This window comes from Vigna angularis, chromosome 4 (genome assembly GCF_016808095.1).
Source record: "Vigna angularis cultivar LongXiaoDou No.4 chromosome 4, ASM1680809v1, whole genome shotgun sequence".
Taxonomy (NCBI): domain Eukaryota; kingdom Viridiplantae; phylum Streptophyta; class Magnoliopsida; order Fabales; family Fabaceae; genus Vigna; species Vigna angularis.
The window spans coordinates 34130039-34154605 of NC_068973.1; the positions used below are offsets into that span (position 1 = coordinate 34130039).

The following is a 24567-nucleotide window of genomic DNA, read 5'->3' on the forward strand; positions in this document are numbered from 1 at the left end:
ATTATGACATTAGTTGATAAACAATTTCAACAAATCAATCTTGACGTTTACATAATTTGAGACCTTTTTGTTGTTCATCTTCACTTAATTTCTCCTGAGTCACCAGGGAGTGATAGAAAACTCTCTCTGTACATACCACAACTTAGGAAATCTGCTTCCCATATCTAAGCTTGCCTTTCTTGTTGTTTTTTCACTAACGTGTTGTTTCTGTTGAATGCCAAATTTTCCCATTTTCTGTGAAGCATATGGGGAAAATAAGATAAAAAGACATCTCCAAAATTGGAGGAGAAAACAATTGTTCTGATCCAACACATCACTTGTTTGAATTCTTTCATCGACCATATTTCGATCAGGACAACATGATTACGCGTCATGTGAGTAAGACAGAATCATATATTATTAACTGGTCTTGCATGGATTTAACAAAGAGATGATTAGGAGAAATTAGTAGATTTTTATCATCATAAGTTATTAAGTTATTAAGTGATTAAGAATATCATGATATCATTTTAGTCGATCTCTATACTATATATTTAAGTTTTTCAACTTACAGACTAACACTACTTAAAAATAATATACTTTTCTAAATCAAATAACAGCTGCTACAAATAAGCACTGACACACCAACAGAACCCTTTTCCTCTGGAAATGGAACGAACAATAATCATGAAGAGTTGGATCGGTGGCCATAAGTTAATTAATGAAGAATTGGTTCTAGCAACCATGTAATATTGGAAACTTATGTAAAGAGAATTTCTGATAAATAGATATTATGAGTTATAAGGCTGAAAATGTTTATTTTAATAGATTGATAAGCCAACAATATTACAAAGATGTTTATAAACAATGAGAATATGGGTGGATCGTCTACACGTTGTTACAATAGTAACTAATAATATAAGCTAACAGAACATTAATTGGCCCAATGTACCAGTAGTTGAGGCTAACTCATACAGATTAGCAGTGATAAAACCGCAGAAAAACCTAAAAGCTTAACCCACAATAACGAGGGATTATAAACTTATATTATGGAGTTTCTATGAGAAATGATACTGGACATCAAAATAAACTACACCATATACTACACTTATTTGTTTGAGTTGTAGAAGGTAAAAGTTTGATTAGAACACCATAAAAAAATTTCATGTCTTCACAGACAACATAATAGTAGTCAGACTTGTTCTGGTAATATAATTTTCGTCATACAAGGATAGTGTTTCATGAATTGTGTCAAATGATAATATGATATACTAAGGATATACCATTTTTTATATTAATAGATAAATATATACTTATTATTAAATAATTTTACTATTTTAAAACTAATGCATATCGTCAATGCATCATAATATTAGTATATAAATATATAACACTGATAATAAAAAATAATTTTATTAGATAAAAGATATTAGATATGGAGAATATAAAAGAGAGAATAGTTAAGTAATATGAAGTGATCATAAGGAAAAAGAAATAAAGTGAAAAATAAGATATATAATTAATATAAAGGTATATATATGTTATTATATTTTTTTTATTCAGAGAAAATTGTGTGGTAATGGTGTAATGATGCATAAAATCATTATTGTTCTGCTACTGTACATAATACTCAAATCTTCTGGATAGGATATATGAGCACCAGCTATACAAGTGTTGTTTAATCTGAGCAGCTTTCCTTCATTAACTGATGAATAATAACATAAAAGAGACAGGTCAAATAATTAAAGACGCAGTTAATGGAAAGAAATCTAATTATTAGTTAAGCAATTGCTTAGTTCATCAAAGAATTATTAGTATAAATAGACGAATAACTAACAACAATTGATGGCCTTACACGCAAAACATCAAAGTTATATACACACACACACGTGTGTTTGATAAAAGGGAATAGCATCACCAGAAAATGACATTAAAAGTGATTGATACCTGAAAGTAAGTCTGGAGCTTCTTCTTCAAAGTCGTATACTCTACATTGATCTGTTGGAAAGTCATGAAGCATCTGAAAAGGGTATTCTTATTAAGGGGTGAAAAAAAAATTCAAATTCAATTCACAATAATATAAATCTATATTATTTTAAGTTTATTTAAGAATTTATTTCAAATATAAATTTAATTTTAAGTTAATCTACCTAATTAAATTTGAATTGATATAGATTTGATATATTTTGGATTTTAAAAATCTAAATTTAAGGTGTGTTTAATATGATTAAAAATTAAATTCAGTTAAGTGAATTTGAATCTAGGATTGAGTAGAATCAACTTAAGAAAGATTAAGTCGAATTAATTTAAGTAGAAGTAGAAGATTAAGATAAGTCAATTTAACTTAAAGGTTGAGTTGAGTTGAACTGATTCGGGTCGAAAAACAAGTCATAATTAACTTGCAGTCAAATAACTTAACTTGACTTAGGTCAAAGGCAACTTGATTCGATATCCGGTCAAAGTTGAGTCAGTTTGACTTTCGATTGGGATCAATTTGATTAAAAATTCGACTAAAGTCAACTTAACTAGATTTTTGACTGGTGCCAACTTGGTTAGACCTTTAATCCTATAGTCAACTCGACTCAATTTTCATCGTTTAAACTGACATGACTTGACCTTAGATTTAAATTGTCTTAACTCAAATTTTTGACTTTGGCTAATACTAAAGTGAAATGTCCAAATCCAAGTTGAATTAAATCAACACAAATCTATATAAACCTAGTGTAACTAAGTTAGTACAATTATGTCTAATAGACCTAATAATCAAAGATATTTTTATTTTATTTTATTAGATTTAATATAATATGATTGTTAAAATAGATTCAATATAAATTTAATTCGATTTAAATTGGATAGAAAAAATAATCCAATTAAAATAAATTTGAAGATTTTAAAAAAAATCTAATACATGACCATCCTTAATTTTATCCATAAAAGCAGCAATAAGATAAAATCAAAACATATGAGAGATTAGAAGAAATTTGCGAGTTACATGCACGTTCATTTTTATTACAAAATTAGAGAAATAGATGAAAGTATTTAAATACTTTATAAAAATTATATATTGTGAAAAAGTTATCGGAAATAGTCGTAGCGGAAGCAAGGAGGTAAATATGAGTTACCCCTCAAAGTTTTCTGCTGCGCAGTATTCACTGAATCTGCTACATTCAGTCTTCACCTTCTTTGCTCCAATGCTGCCAATGAAAACTTCAAGGTTGTTTTTACTAGTTTAAAACATAGGAGAGAAACAATGATGTTCCAATCCAAGACATGAATTAAGAAAATCTCCAAACTCAGACATGTAACACTTAATATATAGTTATAACCTTGATTTGAAACAATATCTGCATTAATGAAGGAAAAACTGAAATTAAGTTGTTAAATTATAAGAATGAGAAGCATGAACTTCACCTTGAGCAACTACCCTTGAATTGATGCATGAAATCATCTAGCTTGGTGAAATTTGGAGGGTTACTCATCCTGCGTACAGTAGCAGTCATTACGCAGCAAGGAGAAGAAGAGAAAAGTAATGTAAAAATTTCAGTGATTTTCACTCACAGTCCTCTTTCTATGTTGTAGATCAGTCTTACAGAGTCACTGTAGAAAAGGGTCACAATTTCTTCAACAAAATTGGGATTAACATCGTCTTGCAGTTCTTCTAACTGAATGAATTGCTCGTCAAGGAATCCCTGCAATAACATCAATTAATGCTGAGAAAATTTTAACAGATATATGGACTCAACCTAAAGAACATAAAAAGAATACAAATATAATATGTTTTTCCTCAATATAGTTTTTGCCAATATCAATAAAAACAAATGTGTCAGATATGAATAATTTTTTGTCAAAATTCTAACACCTATTTTTATTGAATATACTGTAAATTGTTAATAAAATTCGTTAATTAAAGTGTAAAACTCACAAAAGAGATTAGTTTAACCCAAAAGTGATTAACATTATTTTTAGTATAAATTCTTAAAATAATACATTTGTAAATCGCCTCTATCTATAAAAAATAATTTGTTTAAAAAAATATAGTTGTTGACTTTGCATATATCTAAGTTTAAAGAAAAAAATGATAAAAAATGACCAAGTCTAGCCGACTAACCCTCTCATCCGGTCAAAAGAAAGCAGGTTGCAATGACATTTTTAATTCGAGAGTTCAAACCAATTCAGTCTGCCAAATTTGACAGTTTGACAGATTAGTCTCACATGCCAATTGGGTTAATCCTTCGGTTCGATTTCATTAAAAAAGATTAAAATATGTATCACAACACTTCATAATTAACACAGACATCCAATCGAAGTCTGATATAGCTCGGACGACAACTTGTTTCAGCCTTTTTAACTTAGAATCATTTCGACAATTCGTCATCAATCCATTTTTCATATAAAAGTAAAAGAATTTAATCTATTTTCATGTGATATTAAACTTTTAATGATAAAAAAAAGCCGACCAGGCTGCTAGTCCAACCGTATTGTAAAGTTTAACGTAATTTTAATTGGCAAATTAATTCAACCTAATCTATTTTTGGTGGACCATGTGGGACCAAACCATTGACCTTAAGTAGAGATAAAAGAAAGAATAATAAATAAATATAGAGAAGAAAGTTAAAGACCTGATCAAAGAGTGAAGTTCGTATGAAGAGCGCTTGTTGTCTCAACTTAGTCTTGTCCATGTCTCCCTTTCTTGAGACCGATTAAAATTTTCAACAAAAAATCAAATCAAACCAAGAAAAAGAACGAGAGTCAAGAAAGGATATAGATTTTCACTTGTTCAAGTGGCTAACTACAACAATGTGGCATCTAATATTTATAGCAATGTGATGATTGGGAGGAAAAAAAATCAGAGAATATTATTTACTAATAATCCTTCCTTTCTTGAAAGCAACTACAAATTCATATGTTTCCTCTAATAAATTGACCACTCTAAAGTAGAAGATGACAAGATGTAATTAAAGGAAATATTACTCAATGTATATCATCACTTTTTCTAAAACTTTACATGGATTTCCACTCCCACCCTAAAATAAAGCCTATAATTTAAATTTACTATATTCATGCCATTAAAGTTTTAAGTAAACATGAAAATTAATTGGATATTTTATTGGATGAGAGTGTAAAATGTCTTTATTCTTTTTCTCCAAGAGTAAAATTATATATTTTTTATTATTATAATACTTAGTCAACAAAAAAATATTGTAATAAAAAAATTAAATTCAAATATTTTATAAATATTCTTTTTTAAATTGTTAGAAAATATTAGTACTTTTTTTAATTGATGGATCTTAAAAAGTATGTGATTATTTAAATATTTTTTTAATGAATCATATTAGAGATGACTATGAATCTTTCATATAAGTTGGTATTCTCAAGAATCATCATTATCACATGAGTATATATCTGTAAAAGAAGAAACCTAAAAGAGATATTCATAGTATGTTAGCATGAAAATAAATGCTACAAAAACAGTTTTATATGATCGTAAAAATCAGTAAAATACAACACAATATGAGAGTGATGTAAGAGCAAAAAAGGGGAATCTTAGTACAGATGTAAAATGAGATATTTTGATTGATAAAAGAAAGTAAAGAAAGAATATAAAAAAGGAAGGATGAAGAAGGCCCACAATATTTTTTATCTGGCTTTTTTAGAATATCTATAGGTAAATGACAACCACATTCTCGTTACTATTATCTCAAATATTAAACCCTGCATTTTCATCTTTACTTCAAACAACATCATGAAGATAAAATAAGTAAAAATCAAAGTTTTCTTACAATGAAGGATAGAATGCTGTAAAAAAAAAAAAGTTGTAACTCGCGAGTCAATCCGGCTCACCACAGATTTGAGCCGGTTGAGTTTGAAAGAAATGTAATTTTTTTTATGCGGATTAGTTTTCAACTCGGCTCACTTAGAGTCTGGTTCATCCGGTTAAATTCGTGGTGAGTCGAGTTGGCTCACCAACTTACCTAATTTAATTTAATTATTTTATATTTTAATATTATTAGCATTTTTTTTATTATATTGTAGATAGGATAAAAAAAATGTTTCAAACGAGAAAAATTTTATAGATTTATCTATTCAAGACTCTAATATTATAAAAATAGACAAATTATACAAAAAATTATCAATATTAAAAACTTATTTGTTCGTCTTTTGTGCTTATTTTTGGATTATGCTATGATATATTTTTTTAATTTTGAATTGTGGGAGTTTAACATCATTTTAAAGTGAAATTTATTTAGATTTGAATTAAAATATATATATAATTTTTTTATTTAAAAAAACGTATAATTAGGTGAGTCAGTGAGTCAATCCATTTAACCCACCAACTTGAGGTGGGTCAAACTGAGTTCGAATTTTTTCAGCTCGCTAATAAGTGAGACGGGTTAGATTGGCTCACTAAGTGATCAACCCGTGGACAGAGCTGGGTCGAGCCGGATTACCCGTTTTGAAGCTCTAGATAGTATAATATATTTTTCTAAAAGGGGATATAATTTGCTCTTTACAAATATAAAATTAACTTAAAATATTAAAATTGAAAGTTAATTATATATGTTTTCAGTAGCGTTAAGCCAAATCAAATTAATTGCTAAAATTAGGTTCCGTTTCAGTCAGCTTTTATGATAAAATTAAAATATTACATCGAGTTAAACTAAATTATTGGATTAGGATGACTTTTCATTTAAAGTTAAATTCGAAATGCAAAGAATACTAACCAATCTTATTAGTTTATGAATTTACTTTTTTCTTTTCAAATAATCAATCATATAAAAAAATCCTCCTTTCAAAGGGAAAAAACTATTTACATGAAATAATTGTTAACAGGTATTTTTTTAGACAAAACTCTATCAGACCAAAAATATTCTAATTGCTAGAACGTTAATTTTCTTAAAATATCAATGACTTATCTAAATGGAACTTATAACTTCAATGATATTTTAAAAAATAATAAAAATCAAAATCACATTTTTTTTGGAACTTATAACTTCAATGATATTTTAAAAAATAATAAAAATCAAAATCACATTTTTTTTTGTGTTTGTTTCTCAATTATTGATGTTTTTTTAGAAACATACTCTGCATCAGGAAAAAAGTTCTCAATCATTTGACAACTCTCATATAAGAGTAAATAGTCAATAAAACAAAATAATTTTTTTGTATATTTATAAAAAAGAAAGTAAAAAATAACAAAAGCTAATGTATTCTAAAATAAAATATCACTGACCTTAAAAAGAACAAGAACATTCCTGCGTTGTCGTCTTCTGCAAAAGCATTGTCTTTCTAAACTCTAAAGACGACAACAATCCACACAACAGAACTTTAGTAGCTACTTTCTCCCAAAGCATAGCACCTTGCCCAATTCTATTCAGAGAATATGTCTAGTGAGATGGGAAGCAAGATGAATAATTAAAAAGCAAAAAATATCATTACAAATGCAAAAGATGAGACACAGGGAATCATGATGATCAATTATAATTTTTTTTATGAAAACAAATAATCATTATTTTAGTTTTCTGTGTTAATTTCAATTTTTGTAACGACCAGAAACTAAATTAAACAGAGTTTAAAATCTTATTGAAATGATAGATTATTTTTAATGAGTTCCCATAAAATCAGTTGTCTTACCATTGATTATAAGCTGGTATAAATTAAAAAAAAAATGTCTAACAAGTAATCACACATTATTTTTCAATTTTGAAAATAAGGCATAAATTGGGAGTCTAATTGCACATAAAAATGTATTCAGTGTGCGTGAATTGCATAGAAGTTTACGGTATACATGAATCACACAACTGTTGATCTTTATAGGCGCATATAACCGTCCTCACATAAGAACTGAAATAGCATAAACATGACACTATTTTTTTTATTTTTTTTTTTCATTCGAGAATCTCACTTTAAATAATCAAATGGTGGACCCTGTCATGTCCTTATAGAGTTCATCCCACCTCGACGAAGTCAGCGTACTGTTTCTGATAAGAGACACATCATTATTCTGTTGGTGCCCATAAGGAGAGAACAAAAACTAGCACACATTTTGCAGTGCCATAGTCATTAATTTTCACTTCTCTCCAATGGTTTCTGCAGATGCTCCATCACAATCACAACTATGCCTCGAACTAATTCTGTGGTGCATCACAAGACTCCTTGATGCCTTAATCCACAAAAAAAAAAAAAAAAAAAAAAAAAAAAAAAAAAAAAAACTCCTCGCTGTACATGAAACAAATAAACAAAAATGTTCTAGATGAAAAATATAACTGATTGGAGGATTTATTATTCTCCTTTGCAGTAAGTATTCGGTGTTGATAAGAATGTCGGTGTGGCCTCACTAATCCCTCTGCCAAATGTTGCTTCCACATTTCACCAGTTTCATATGGGCACGCATGTTTATTGTACTGATCAACAAAATAATGGCCCTGCCAAATTTCTCATGTAATTATTTCCTTCAAGGATATTTATTTCCTAAGTATCATTTGCCTAGAAATAGATTGAAAAACAATAGGTTGTCCAGTGCATTTGCCCGGGGAGGGTGGAGTAAGCACACATGAAGTTATTCCAGATGGTTAGTAAAATAAAGATCCAATTAGGGAGCTAAAAGGGGTTGTGATGCCATCAATCATCATGAGAACTTGATGATAATAGAGTTAAGATGACTGGGTCATGATTCCATCAAATACAATACAATGACAATTTGAATTCACTGTAAAATACAAGTAAATAATGGAAGAGATAGAGATAGAAAAAATAAAATAAAATGAAGGCAATAACAAATTTCATCAAGAACTTATGAGACCTTTAGGCTTTGTATAAAATATTATCTAAAAAATAATATTTCAACTTCCAGTAGCCAAGTATACGTTCACAAGATTACGCCAAAAAATCCTGAAGCCGGTCACGATCGTCCATAAGTTAGCTTTTAAGTTGCTGTATCGCGATATTAATTCATTTGGTATCAATTATCACTTTCTCCTCAAAAATCCCATTGCTTGATAAACATTATCAAGTGTGGCATCTGCTATTTCTGCTGCATTTCTAGCACCTTGTGCCAATACTTCATCTAAATAACCTGAATCGGACATGAATTCCTCATAGCGAACCTGCAAAGTTGGGGGGAAAAAAGGAGTGATAGCGCAGACCCCATGCTCACTAGTAAGTAAAATATAAAGAGACCAACTTTAGGAAGAAAAAAAATCCCGCTAAGCAGATAATAAATCGAATAGTAGATAAGCTGGTGGCCTACTAAAGCTCAAGAAATTAGCAATCCAATTCAAATCAAAGCAACTTTAAACATTGTTCAGCTTACTAATCTCCAAAGAAAATAACTTATGAACTGACTTTTTTCGTATAACACTAAGATTGTGTTTGGATAACTCTTTCAAATATAATTCTGAGTTTATATAATACATTTGACTTAAAAATTTCTCTCTTTAAACAGTTAGTTGATTATTTGGGCAGTAAAAAACTGAAATAGCATGTCTCTTGTATGCCGAGAACACATTCCAGCAGAAAAATTAATATTTGGGAGATTTATATTTTTTATCTCCTAAAATATCTTGAAATTCAGTTTTAGTTGCATTTTTAGCTCATACATTTATCATAAGTGATGTGATTATAGTCCCTCGTGAGGGGCTAAAAACGTGTTTTTGTAGAGACAAAATCATAAATATTTATAGGAACTAATTTCAAGATATTTTGAGAGACCAAAAACATTTTACCCTTAAAATATTTGTTATTCTTGTTGAATGTCATTTTGTAGATTTGGCAGTTCAGAACTACTTTACAATAATACTCTCTCCCTACTTGTTATAATCAAATAATATTGCATGGTTACTTTATTTGTAATCCATATCACATTTATATTATGACATAAAACTGTCCAGGTTTTGGATGTCACCATTTTATAGATTCTTTCCCGCCTAATCATTTTCTTAGGGAGAAATGAAATTGAATTGGTTGTGTTTTGTTTACAAGTGGGATTTTTGTCTAGTTTTTTTAGTACAAAACCATCCAAACAAAACTTATTATAATATGATTAAATCCAAACGTAAAAACCAGTATTTTAATATTGAACTTTTCACAAGTAATTAAATACTACTTATAAAGCATACTTACGCCAACTTAGTAATTAGAAATGCTGACTAACAAAAAGAGTAATTTAGAGAAAACAATCAAGGCATTCTTCTCAAGTAATTTACTATATGAAACCTGAATGGGATGTAAGTGATCAATCAAGGCATCTGTCAAAAGGGTTTTGAAAGTTCCCCAGTTCATATTTTGGCATTCCAGAACAACTTCCTGCATAAAGAATGAGTTTCAAGTAGAATTGACCAATTAGAAAATCAGGAATTACTACATGATTGGGGATTAATTTAAATAAATTAAAAGTTGGATATTTTAATAGGAATTTTCTACGTACACAAAAGTTCAGCAGCACATCTGATCAACTAATTTTTGGTTGGCAGATTAGAAAGAATTATTTTACAAATTAATGCCCTAGAATTATTCTCAATTGGCAGCAATATGTTGAGGAAGTTTAAAAGATACTCATGTTAATGCCATAATTTGAGAAGACTAGTTCATTATAATGAATTTAAAAACAGATATGTGTTCCTCAAGCATATAACAGATCATCCTAGTAAACTATTTCGCATCTTCCCATAGCCTAATATCTCTAGTTTTTTAATAACAAAAGACATGCACAAGACAACCAGCCAGTCCTAATACCTGTATTTTAGTTTGTTATAGAAAAGAAACTGACAAGACCAATCCCACCATACAACTTAAAATCCGACTCTTCCCCGTTATAATGAAAACATATAGCCTTCATTTCTCAGGTAAGGCCACTCCTGCTCTAATGCTGATTTGGTAGTTACCAAAAAACAAACGACCCACTTCAGGGTAGTGGGTTCTACTTGGAGGAAACCTAATTAACAGAAGAGGAAGAAGCAAAACAGCTTCCAGATTCAATGCAAAAACTGCGTAGTGCATACTACACTATTATAGCAGCAGCTACATTTGAGCTTATGTATCTTGAGCAACTACAACAACTAAAACCAGGAGACATTCAGGGCACGAAACTTATCTGCAACAATCAAGCTACACTTCATAATGAATCAAACTCGATCTTCCATAAAGGATCAAATGCATAGAGATCAATTGTCATTTTGACAGAGAAAAGGTGCTTCCCTGAGAAATCATAACCAACTTGGTAACTTCAACGACTAACTAGCTGGCATGTTCAGTAAATCACTTCAAGGTTCTTCGTTTTGAATGAATTTGTAACAAGTATGCTCTAGTTTGAGGGGGCTTTGAATAACATGTTTTACTTATTTTGCACACGCCAATATCTGTGGATTATCCAATACAGTAAATTAGGGATTCAATTTAAATCCTTTGTATTTATAACTGTACACTAATTTTTCATTAAATAACACGTGTGCAACTCTAAGATACACAATATTAGAAATCCTCCTCTCTTTATAGGCATTTATGAAGATGTTTTTCTATATCTTAAGAACCTTGAAAACTCAAGGATCATAATAAAATCAAAAGGGAGACTAAAGATCGTAACTCAACTCATAAGAGTTTCCAAGTATACGAAAAACTATATTTATAGAGTTGTGCATGATTAAAAATAACAACACCAGTGTTGCAATGGCTAACAACATCAACGATGATGATAGTGTCATTGATGATGAGAGCACCCTCAATAGTTTTTCTATTTTTTTCTCATTTGCAAACGAGAACCCTAGCGGAAAAGGGTCATCCTTACAAATTGGGCTTCTTTTTGGGTTGGGTTTCTTTAGCAAAATAAAGGGCTTTTTTAAACACAAACCCTGGTTGCTCAAACAAATCAACAGGGCACAGTACGCAAATTTCATAAGAAACCATGAGATCCCACTTCGATCTGTGCATCTCCTGATTCACTGTGCTTGTTCACTTGCTGTGTCTCCCATACCACAGGATCATACGAGCACACAAGTTATACTCACAATTTTCACAACATTGCTTTGAATCTCCTTATGTTGGGTCAATGGCTGTGTTTTTAAAAAGAATTGCTGATCATATTTATGCTGAAGGATATAAACTTCAGAAAAAGTTGGCAAATCACCAATGGACCACTTGGAGAGTAATTCTCTGAAGGAGCCCTAGTCTAAGAAACAAGAAACTAAAGTCAACACTGTGCCAACTCACCAACATGTCTCGATACCCACCATCAAACCCAAATACTAAGCACCACCACGACCACCACCTAACAACCCATACCCTCACCTTCCATATCAAATGCTAATATTAGCAAAATAGACCTTGCTATATCCTTTGAGTTTATATGACACAGGCCTCATTTTTCAACCACCTCACCAATAAACCTTCACTTAATGGCCTTTTCAAAATTTGGAATTTAAAAGAAGTAGAACACAATGGCATTGTTTGGTCTAAGTATTATATCTAATGATAAAAGGCTTTGTCGTTTTTCATTTTGTAATGAAATAGAAGTTCATCCAGAAAGAAAGAAACAGCTTAGAATAAAGGGGCAATGGCTAATCTCAGTACCAATAGCCACTATGACTGTAGTGGATGAAATCTACAATAACCCAATGTAAGCATAAGGTGATTCTGCCTTGTGTCACTTTTTTAGGCCAACTTTTTTACTTTTAAAAGACCAAAAACACACACTTCATTACATTTCACAGTAAACGTAAAATCATAAAGAAAATAAAGAATTACACATGGAAAAATTGAAAAATTAATTGAACTAAGTAGATTCAGAACCACTGAGAACGTATTGATAACAGAAAAAACTATAATTATCAGTGCAAAAAACATAAATATATATATAGTATTTCTGACCTCTTTCGCCTTTCCTGAAACAAGCTGGTATATGGAAAGAAGATTGTTACATTCAGGCCTCTCAGAGTTGTCAAATTCCAAGCTGTACGATTTGTCATAAAGTGCACACCAAAAAGGATTTATAGAAAACAGGTCAATGACAAAAAAAGAAAGCATTTATAGACTAAAGCTCTGAGAACCAATATCATCATATAGTAATATTGCCATTACTAACCTTGGAAATGAATCAGTTTTGCAACGTTTGATCTTGTTTGCTATAAGCTACAGAATAAAATAAGTAAACTCGTCAACAGCAAGCAAAAGCAAACTAAAATTTAAGGACAGATAGAAAACTTATATTCATAGTTAAATTTACTCAAATATTAATATGTAAGTTGCAAGCAACAAATCATTGAGTACAGGTGGCAACAAAGATTGCAAATTAAGCACACCTAGTAGGGAAGCCTGGTCAAAGAAGTAAGGGCAGCAAAAATATTCGGTATTCTCACCAAGTGGGGATATAGGGAGGGGTAGACACAGACTAACACCCCCACCCCAAATTTGAACCCATAATCTAGGTCACAGGGCAACAACTATGCCATCACACCAAGGTTCATCACAAATTAAATACACATAATCGTATAAAATATAGGTCATGTCATGTAAGGGTAACTTCAAGCAGTCAAGTCTACTATGCCTGAGAACAAATAAGAAATTTTTACCCAACACTTGATAATGCTGTGGATCTATCTCAATGAGAAATTATAAAAGAAATTTGATTCTCCTCTTATTTTTGTGAGTAAGAACCTCACTGTTTCCAATGTAAGTCTCCATGATTTAGACACTTTGTTCACATCATTTAAAAGATTTGAAACTAAACCTCTAGATTATTCATAAATCCTAAACTGTGCTAGTGTCCCAAAAACATGTGTCCTTACCTCCTCCATTTATCTTTATCTTTCTTATAAGGATATAGAACATGGATTAAGAAACACATAAGCACCCTTGATTCCTCATTTATAATTTATATTAAAGTCATTGTTCCTGTCATACCATTAAGCTCTCCTTCTTGTTATCTCTCTAGCTAATTAATTTCTCTAACACTACCTCCACTCTTCTCTCTCGTATGATAAAAATATTTAAAAATTAGGTGAAGGCAAAAGAACAATGATAGGATAATGTTGAAGATATCACATTAACTAAAGAGATGAATAAATTATATTACCGAATGTAAACATCACCTTACAAACTGGTTTTGCAAGGTTGTGAAATAGGTTTAAAACTACTTTCTAAAAGATAGCAATGATGCTCTTTTAAAACAACAAACAATAACAACATCTCGTTTCTTCTAAAAGGACAAACAAAAAGCAATGGTACTAGTAACAAGATCTAGCAGTTCAAATTTCATCAAATGATGCATATGCAATTTATGTTATTAGACTATGAAAAATAATGGACAAGAGAATATGAAGGGCTAACTATCAATCAAGTATGTTATTGTACTACCTTACAAACTATTAAACACAGTAAAAAATGTAATGTCTTTCATATCCATCGCATCATATAGACATAGTGTTAGGACATGGAAGGTTTATGAGAGGAGAAAGGTGAGAAAGAGTACTTAACTGCTAAACAGTTAAGTGGGGCGGGAAAAGGGTCTTTATAAAAGGACTTCTTTTATTGTTTTCAGTTAGACAGTTTTGTACTTTGAGTTGTAGACCGGTTCAGACCTGGTGAAGGAAGTTAAGCTCCTCGTTTTTCCCAGTTGTATTCTTGATTCTTTGATGTGAATACAACCGATTCATTACCATTTCTTGTTGTGAGTTTTACTAAAGTGTGTGAGTGAGGTAGAAAGTTAGGATTCTTACCCAGATTCCTAACACATAGTAAATTTCATATCCACTTTTATATAAATTATAAATAAAATCATTAGCAAAGGGAGAGGTCAAAATAAAAAGGAATATCCTAAAAAAGAAAGACAAACGTTAAGAAATGTAAAATAAAACAGAAATTAAACCCTAAGAGTACGAAACCAAGAATAAAATATCAGTGTGGTGCAAACCCCACCAGTCATGAATCATCATACCCATCATATTGCCCCAGTCCTCCTAGATATAACATCTAAAACAAATGCTAAGAAGCCATCATAAAATTTGCCTGAAAGATAACTGCTTAGTTTTTACCCCATTACCTTTCCATCCAAAGTCACGGACAGGATAACCTCTAAAGTTCTTTCAACTCTTTCCCACAGTTGTAGAATTAACCCTTGACCAAGATGAGAGGATTTACAATGACAACATATATACCTATCAACTTACAACCATGATCATACAGTCATTTAGAAACAAAAAAACGTATACCATAAATTCAATATTTTATAGTTGAACGCTACTGCCTATAAAACTATGCCTGTGTTGAGATATAAATTTACTCATCGTGTAAAAATCAGAATTGCTGCCTTTAGCATCAACCTATTACAGATCACGCCAAATTCCCATATAGAATCATAGATTACACGTAAACAGTTCAGAGAGTAATTATACATTATGCACCATGCAGTTAGACCTACAAAATTGAATTATTCTTACTTACATCTTTAGGATCAAGAATGTTGATTCTGGATTGATCAGAAGGTGCAGACTTCGACATCTACAAAATTGAATCCAAAATAAATGTAAGAAAATATATATAAGTTAAAATCAATAAATACTGTTCTGTTTTCCATTTCCTGGAAAAATGGCATTCACAGCAGGCAACCTCCCTTAATTTCTTTTATCTAGCATTCTGCACTCTTTGATGGTAAAACGGAACTATCTAACATACCAGTTGAATATTCAAGAGTTAATGATTTATACAGCAAATGAACAGGCTGATAATTACAAACAGAAATGTTGTGTGTGTGTGTGTGTGTGTAGTGTAAGTACATATAAGCAGTACAAAGTAAAAAACCTTGGACAGGCCATCCGTAAGCGACATTATCCTGGCACCAGCTGGAGGTATAAGGGGCTCTGGAACCTACATCCCAGAAAGTGCTGTAAGAAAAAAATACAATTCCATTGTGTAATGATACATTAGCTCCTTTTAATGGAATGATATATAACTTGCCTTAAATATAGTACCACCTCGGCTGTCATAAAGATGCAAAATAAAAGTAAAATAGGTCAAACCCAATGTAAAATCTATAAAAAGGTAAAGAATTTCAACCACATGATGTGGATAGCATTTATCTCCAGTTTAGAAACAATTACTCACCCCCCTAATTTCTTCCACTTTCTCCCTCCATATAAATTATTAACCCGCTCAGCTAAGTCTCGAGTCAACTCCAAATGCTGCTTTTGATCTTCACCAACAGGGACAAGATCAGACTGCAGAAGCATGCTGCAATTATAAGAATTATTCTTATTCAAGGTAAATTTAATATAATGCATTTTAAATAATTTTTTCTAGAAAAATATTGAGGTTGCAAAAACTAATCAAGCAAAGCAGCAACCATATTATGTAACATTAGCTTATGTATTTGGGTTTTTTAACTTTCACTGTTACATTCAAGGACCTACAAAATTTCCACAAGTTAGAGTGTTAGAAGTCACCTGATATAGAAGTATATCAGAAGCCATCAGAACAGGATAAGTCAAAAGAGCAACCCCCACTTCTTCATCTCCCTGCATATCCAATTCCACAATAATCTATTACTTATACAAATGAAAACATACAAGCCAGTATGAGAGTACAGAATAAAAAAGTGCCTGCTTTAGCAAACATACACTGATCAAAGACAAGCTACATAGTACAATCCATCACGATGGAACACGCATAAATAGCACATACAGTGATTGAGAAGTTTTTTTTATTATTTATGTCAATATGAAAAGATAAAGTCAGTCCAGAAGAAATATTACTCCCAATGTTTGCTTGACTAAAGAATCAAGTTGATCAATATTACTTCAGAAGACCACTGCCTAGAAGGAAAAATACTGATATAAATTAAGTAATGAGATAAGACTTACAAAAATCAAATTATATGCATAAAACAAGAAAAATAATAAATAATTTTATAAAAAAGAAATTAAGAATTCATACAGCTATGAACGCACCGCCTTGCGAGATTTCTCTTTAAACTGTATCATCTTGTTCAGCCAACCAATCGGTGTTGTGGAACTTAGCAGCCACATCAATTCTACATGTGAGCGAACATGAGACTGTACAAATACTGAGGCCTGTATGCACAAAACGAATGCCATTTATCCACAGTGATCTTGACACTTCCAACATAAATACACTTTACAAAAGGTTCACAGAAAAAGTTGAGAAGGACCTTGGAAGGATCCACTCCACATGCTAGGTAAATAGCAGCAGTTGACCTTGTAGCCTTAGATAATTGTTGGGTGTCATATGGTAATGTAATCTGTAAGATGAAAACTAAAGGGATGAGAAATGGGACAGTATCATTCAAAATCAAGAAAACAGAAAACTCGCCTTTACCAGTAATTAAGTACAATGAAAAGAAATTTAAAGCATAAAATTAGTTCACAAAATCCTCTCAGAAAATCAATATACTTAGCCTTTAAAGCGCAACTTTGAAGTGATGACATAGAGAGAGAAAAAAAAGGGCAGTATGACATAGGTCAAACATGAAGTGATGTTACATATCCTAACAAGACACTAGAAATTTGCTGGAACAGTGCTATATTGTCTGTGTCCATAACCTCCAGCAACCATGATTCACATGTTGTACATCTTTGACATAGAAAGTCTGGCCTTTCTTTAGACCATCAACAAGGATAAATTGTGAGGATTCTAATTAAAATAAACTCTAAATAAAAATGTACATCTAAAGAAAGGTGAACTTAAATTATCCTAATATGTAAATTTTCTTGGAAGAACTGCTAAGCCTCATTAATGAGAAACCCTAAATTAAATTACCTATCTGCGAATTGGTCTCAGAGAGAGTAAATGGTACAATAAATTAAAGTACACACTTGAGCTAACAGTAAACTCACGACAGAGCAGAAGCAGCACAAACAAATCAATTTCAAGATTCTTTGTCACATGATATTATATGCCAAAAAGTTAGTTATATGAGCTCAGACTTGTGGCTCAGACAAAAACATCATTGAGCACTTCATAAGTCTAGGTAGCATAAGGAAACTGGACATACCGCGTGCAGGTCCACAATGAAGAAAAGTGTTTCATACACATTCTGCAAAATGAAAAGTATAATGTCTTAAATAATATGCAAATTTGTGAATCGATACAGTCAAGCAGCATTTCAATTATGGAATCCAATCAAGGGCGTATCTGGATAAACTACCCCATGAGTACTTAGGGGAGAAGAAAATAAGATGAAAAATTAAATAAACTTTATCTAAGTTAAAATTACCTCGTGCATAACCCAATGTATCAAAGTCACATTATACCACAGCCATTGTCAATTAAATTACTTATACAATTCAAAACAACACCCTGGAATAAGAAAAAGAAAGAGGCCGTGAATAGTAAACCTGAAGGGCAACCCAATTCTTGATTGCTCCAAAATAGTTTCCAAGGTGAATTGAGCCCGTGGGCTGAACCCCCGACACTACTCGTTTCCTGTCAAAAAATGAAGCATCAACAAACGACACAGACAGCAACATAATTCACACCAAAAATTTTAAAAAATAAAATAAAAATCCAATGATTAGTATTACTTTACGGTGGTTGGAGTTGGAGTCTCTGTGGAGGTAGCAGTGAGAGTAGTACAACAGCATATGCGAGAACGGAGCGTTGAAGCACGGGACCTGGTGATTCCAACTTCCAATTAAAATCAGAAAAACCTAAGCGTGAAGTGAAGAACAAAAATGAAGAGAGCGAGAGTAGAGTACAGTGAAGGGACGAAAAGTGGACGACAACACGATAGAACAGCGAAATGCGAAACGCTCATCTTCTTCCACTCCACGCACGCCTTACCGTTTAGCTTTATCTGTCGCAGCGACTCGCCAGTGGTTTAAGGCGGGTGCAGCTTTGGATGTTCCTTCTGTATCTACAAAAACGCATCAACGGCTGTCATTTGAAGAATCAATTTGTTAACCCAAAATGGCTAATCTACTTTATACATTTTTTTATATGATTTTTTTTATGTAAGGAATTATAATTTGTATTAATTAATGATTTATAAAAATATTAATTCGCACTGACATGATACCAGTGATAAATAATTGAAGGAGTTCAAAATTTTATAAATACACATTAATGTCGAAGAAAATGTTTTAATTCTTTTATGATAATCTTTTATATTTATTTTTTTAATGAAAAACATTTTTAAGGACATTAAGTTTTGTAGTTTTTTATTCATAATATAAATAGGTTTTCACCATTTTTTATAAGAAATTTGAACCCATTTGTAAGAAAAACTCTCAAGTTATTTTAAAGAACTTTTTATCATCGTATTTAAATTGTTTACTTAAGATTAATGAATCTTCCTTTACTTATTAATTGTTATTGGTTGTGGTGTTTTTTCATTTTTTTTATTTCTTCTTACGTTTTCTATTTTCTAAGTATTCGGTGAATATTGTGAGAAATAGTTTGCTATTTTCAATCCTTGATTAAATATTGATAACTTCCATATGCCAAAAAAATCATAATTATGTTAGCAGATGCCAACTTACAATCAAATTTTTAATTTTAATTTAAACAAATTAAGAAATAAGTTATTTGTAATATAATACTTATCTAAAACTATTTTTAATGTTATAGTGTAGTTGTCTTTTGTGTAATGCAACATGTTGAAGAAAAAACTTTATTTATGAAAAAAAAAATATGTACATAAGAAAAGGCAATTCAAAGTTTTACGCTAGAAAGAACATGTTATAAAACACTAATGCTTTGTTTAGTTGATTTGGGAGGAAATGATTTAGTTGAGATTGATTTGGGAGGAAATTTCAGAAGATTTGAGAGTAAATTTCTTTTGTTGTTTATTTGAGTAGATTTGGAGATAATTGAGACTAGATTTGGAAGTAAAGTTTTTAAGAATTAGGATAGGATTTGATTAATGTGACAAATTTAAAAAATTTATTTAATTAATCAAAATTAAAGATTACCAAAATGCTCTTAGTTATTAAAGTAATATAAAATAATATTTGTTAATGTTATATTTAATTGTAAAAATGTTTATAAAGAATAAAAATTAAAAATAATTACTAAAATTAATTTTTAAAAAGTAAAAAAATTATAATTTAGAAAAATGAATTTATTTTTAAATTATAACCAAAGTTACACTCAATTATTAACCTCTCAAGAACTTAATATCACCAAAGAGACTAAATAGAAAGAACAGTTTATAAATTATAACCTTCTATACAAGATATCAACCAATCAATTTCATACCCAGTATAAAAATCAAGTCACGAGCACATTATATTTCCAACTCTCAAGCACCTTAATTCGGGAAATCAAAATTCAATCTCAACGACCACTTAATAATCCCCAAGTTATAATCTAACTCCAGTGTCACCTATATACTAATTCAGCAACTAACACCAACCAATTTACAACTCACTAACTAATTAAGCCCTTGAATTGAGCAGATCTCTAGTTCTCCACAAATTAACAACTCCACCACATAACCCACTCTAACAACTCAACAGCCAAGAAAATAATAAAAAACTTAAAATAAAAAACTAAATTAGGGAAGAACCGACAGAAGTCTTGACCATGTCTGCTTCGGGGTCGAGGCAGTGGTCAGGGGCGAAGCGGTAGCAGTCTTCGGGGCGGCCAAGGGCGGTTTCATGGAGTGCATGATTTGATCGGGAGGGTTGGAGGAGGCAGTGGCGATGGCGGCAACAGAAGGAACGCGTGGTATTGACATCCGCCGCACAGAAGGGGGATCGATGGGGTTTGGGAGTTAGAATTGGGGGAATCGAAAGGGATGGGAGAGGAGAGGAGAGGAAACAAAGATCTGAGCGTTTGTTGAGTGGGAAAATAATAAAGCGGGGTTCTGAACAATGGGAACCGAATATCACCCACTGGGAACCGAATACGGGTTCTTCAGAAATTCTTCACACCTTTGGAACCGAATACGGGTGAAACTCCACTGTTCTTCCTCTTCTTCAGCTTTGAACTCGTCTTCATCTTCAACAATCATCTTCATATGGCCATCAACGTCGCCTACCATAGACAACGCAGCTTCGTCTTCTTCATCTACAACTTGCAATGTCAAAAACAGCGCCAAATTTTCCAAACAATCTTACTTAAAAACTAACGTCAAACTTGTTCTTCAATGCACTAACCACACAGAGTACACTTTCAAAACGAGCTGAAATTTTATAATGGACAAAGGGTAAATAAGACATTAGATAGTAAATCCCTTTAAATCTCTGCATTCTCGCGGATGATGAAAAATTGCCAAATCCCGCAAATCCGCACCTTTCCTCGTTCGCATATCGTCTAAAGTGAACATGCCATACATCGCATTTCCTCGCTCTCAAACCTGTAGTTCTTTCTGTTTAAGTGAACACACTGTAAAGTACGTGTTTGTTAAAAAGTTAATTGTATAGGTAATGGATGTGAACATAAATTTATAGTATTAATATCATTCCTTTATTGTAATTTGTTATTTAGTTAAAAAAATAAATATGCAATTCACGAAAAATGATAAATATCTACATTTATTTATACTATTTTACTTTTTGTTGCTAGTATCAAATGTCATATTAGTTCAACCAATATTTGAACTTTACTTCAAATACTTATGAATCCACTTCATAATTCATTACTGAGTCTTTTCTTGATTAACTATGTAACAGCTAACAACGCCCACCATGAATACATGTGATATACACGAACTTTTAAAGTGCATTAGAATAAGGCACTCAATACATTTCTTCTTCCTCTTCTATTTGAAGTTTGGCAAAATATGAAATGGGTTTCGAAAGGTGTACTAATTGGTATTCAAAAGGTGTATTCAAGGTATTTCAAAAGGTGACTTTCTTATGTATAAAATAATCATGTGTTTCCTTAATGTAACATATCATTTTAATAATGTAAAATTAAGAAATAAAATTTATATAAATGATAATAATGAAACATGTGAGATAGAAACAGAGTTATTATATTACAATTATTTATAAAACATGTATTGAGTATATAACACATTAATATGTAACTAGAATTTTTAAAAGAAGGCTCACACATGATAAAATATAACCTAATGGAGCAACTCTCTCCCCAAATCAATTGAAACGTCTTTATTGGTTCACATCATTAAGGTGATAATTGCAAATATCAAACATGCATAAACACCATAATTAATCTCCACTAATGCAAAATAAGGTTTCAACATCAAAAAACGAAAAAGCCAACATTAAAAATTATCAGTGATATTTTTGTAAATAAAATTTCATTTAAGAGGTCGTAATTTAGACTTTTCTTATATCAATTGGTTATTAGTCATCGGACATTGAGAAATCTAGCGTCATATTGGTAAAATTTTGCAAGAATATTTGGCGCGAAGGTGAAAGTATACTCATATGATGTCGGATGCCCTAGTTTCAGACGTCAAAAGGGTATAAGATGTCAGAATATCACTTTTTCAAACGTTATATGTTAATTCGATAAAAATTCAGCAAGTTGAAAATTCATTCACTTTATCTTAGTGCGATACCAATTTTTTTGCTCAAACTTTTTTCGAACGAAGTTCGGCGACTAGCACATGTAATATTATTTTCATTCTATACAAGTGCGTGTTGGTTAACTACTTTAGATATGATTTTTGTTCGTTTTGACCGATTGTTTTCGTGTTCTCCTTCGTAGGCGCGTTCTCCTTTCTCCCTCATTGACGACAACACTTTATTCTGATGACCTTCAAAAAGATTAGTTTTTGTTTTCATTTTCAATAAGGTTGAACTTGTTGGAATTGATATTGATATTGTTGAACTTATTTGTTGCTCATACTACATGTAACACCCCTTTTTAGAGTATTACAGTAATTTTTTTTTTTTTTTAAAACAAAGCATTGATTCGCATTTGAAATCACAACACTTAATATTATTACACAATAATATCGTCAAAGTTTCAAGAGTATTTATTGAAGTACAAACTAAATATTAAAACTCTTTAAAATTACAAACCACACATTTCACAATTTAAAATACATGTTCTAAAATCCCATAGAGGTTTTCCCATCGCATCCTCGCACTAAACTTCTTCAACTTTACCTGAAACATCATCTACTCTCGTATAACGTTACGAGTTATACGATCATCGTAGACACATAAATAGGGTGAGCTAACCAATTACAAATAGATATACATTATAAATAAACTTATTTTCATAGCTTAAATATCAATAGTAACATTAAATGTTAACTCCTGATATTATATCGTATACAATTAAATGTACACAAGTCTCACTTCTTTTTCCATTCCTTACACATGAATAATAGACTTATTATCCTTCACACAAAGTTAATGGACACTAGCCCTTCACACGCAGCTATTGAACCTATCTCGGTTCTATCCTTCATATACATATATCAACACCGGTTCCTCATATGAACCGCGGATAAGAGTTGTCCTTCACCCGCAACTTCGGACATATTTTCCTTGTTCTTCAAGGTCTTACGAATAAAAACTTTGGTGATTAACATCTATTCACCAAGCACAATACTCAGCACGAGAGAGAAACTTAAGGTAAGACATCCATATTCCCTCATAAGAGGAAAATAACAGGACTCGAATCCTCCTATTGCCTTACTCAGGCAAAAAGGAAATTTCCTTTCTTTTAACTACCGAGAATAAGCATAAATCTTCCCCATATGAAACTAAATAATCATCCAAGACTATTTTAAATACCTTAAGAAACTATCCAAATGACAATTCAAAATAAATCCCAAAAATCTTGTTCAAGACTGTTTGTTGTAAATTCTGACCTTTGCTCAGTGTTTTACTCATAACTCTTTCTACAGAACTCCAAATGAGTTGATTCTTGTTTTGTTGGATTCTATATTCAAATATCTTTCATAGGACACAAAAATCGAAATTTTTGGATTTTAAGGTTAGCTGCAGTAAAATATTTAACATCAACATTTTAGTTACGTTTTTCTGTAATTTCAGCAATGACCTTGGCTGACTATTTTGGTAATAACTCTATTTACATAACTCCAAATGAGATGATTCTTTTCAGTTTGGAATCTAGATTGAAAGAACTTTCATTGGACACCAAATTCATAATTTTTGGACCATTGTACTAACTGCAGTGAAATTTTCAAAATTGATGTTTCTCTAATCTTCTAAGGTGAGTTTACTTTCAATCTCTCTTTAGTTCAAGTTTCTAATTAAGATTGAACATATGGTTTACGTTACAGAATGGGTTAGCAACTCAATTCTATTTTTACTAATTGAATGAGTATTATACTCTACACTTAAGGACCCACATCTTTTGACAACTTACAAAATTTTCTACATTGAGAGATAAGGTTGGACATGTTTGATTAAAAAGGGAATTAAAAATTCATTCCCATGCCTATCTTCTTCTGAACATTTACGTAATGTTTGGTCATCCAAAGTTAGAAAGGTCAAATTTTAAAGAAAAACACAATCAAGTTTTAGAAGGAAATAATTTAAAATTAAGATATGACTCATTGAAAAGGAGAGGATCAATAATTCAAAGGAAAACAATTTCCTTCACTTATTTTTTTTTTTTTTTTAAGCTTGCCGTGAGTATCCCACAACACCTCAATTACAGAGAGAAAAAGGAATTTGCAGCATACAACATATT

At 31.2% G+C, this 24567-nt stretch overlaps 2 protein-coding genes across 2 annotated transcripts; both read right to left on the minus strand.

The window, feature by feature from the left end:
- Positions 1–1516: 1516 nt before the first annotated feature.
- On the minus strand, positions 1517–4739 carry LOC108331364 (histidine-containing phosphotransfer protein 4). Its single transcript, XM_017566015.2, has 6 exons — positions 4599–4739; positions 3538–3668; positions 3391–3459; positions 3102–3173; positions 1927–1999; positions 1517–1684 (listed from the first exon to the last, which is right to left on the minus strand). Exons 1-6 carry the CDS (start codon positions 4656–4658, stop codon positions 1658–1660), a joined length of 432 nt encoding a protein of 143 aa, XP_017421504.2. The 5' UTR covers positions 4659–4739; the 3' UTR covers positions 1517–1657.
- A 3856-nt stretch (positions 4740–8595) lies between these two features.
- On the minus strand, positions 8596–18857 carry LOC108332001 (tryptophan--tRNA ligase, chloroplastic/mitochondrial). Its single transcript, XM_017567077.2, has 15 exons — positions 18678–18857; positions 18504–18593; positions 18318–18405; positions 17975–18016; positions 17132–17221; positions 16911–17033; positions 16407–16478; positions 16069–16181; positions 15922–15943; positions 15766–15831; positions 15409–15465; positions 13052–13098; positions 12838–12919; positions 10192–10281; positions 8596–9083 (listed from the first exon to the last, which is right to left on the minus strand). The coding sequence occupies exons 1-15, from the start codon at positions 18734–18736 to the stop codon at positions 8946–8948; spliced, it is 1179 nt and encodes a 392-aa protein (XP_017422566.1). The 5' UTR covers positions 18737–18857; the 3' UTR covers positions 8596–8945.
- Between the last annotated feature and the right edge of the window lie 5710 nt (positions 18858–24567).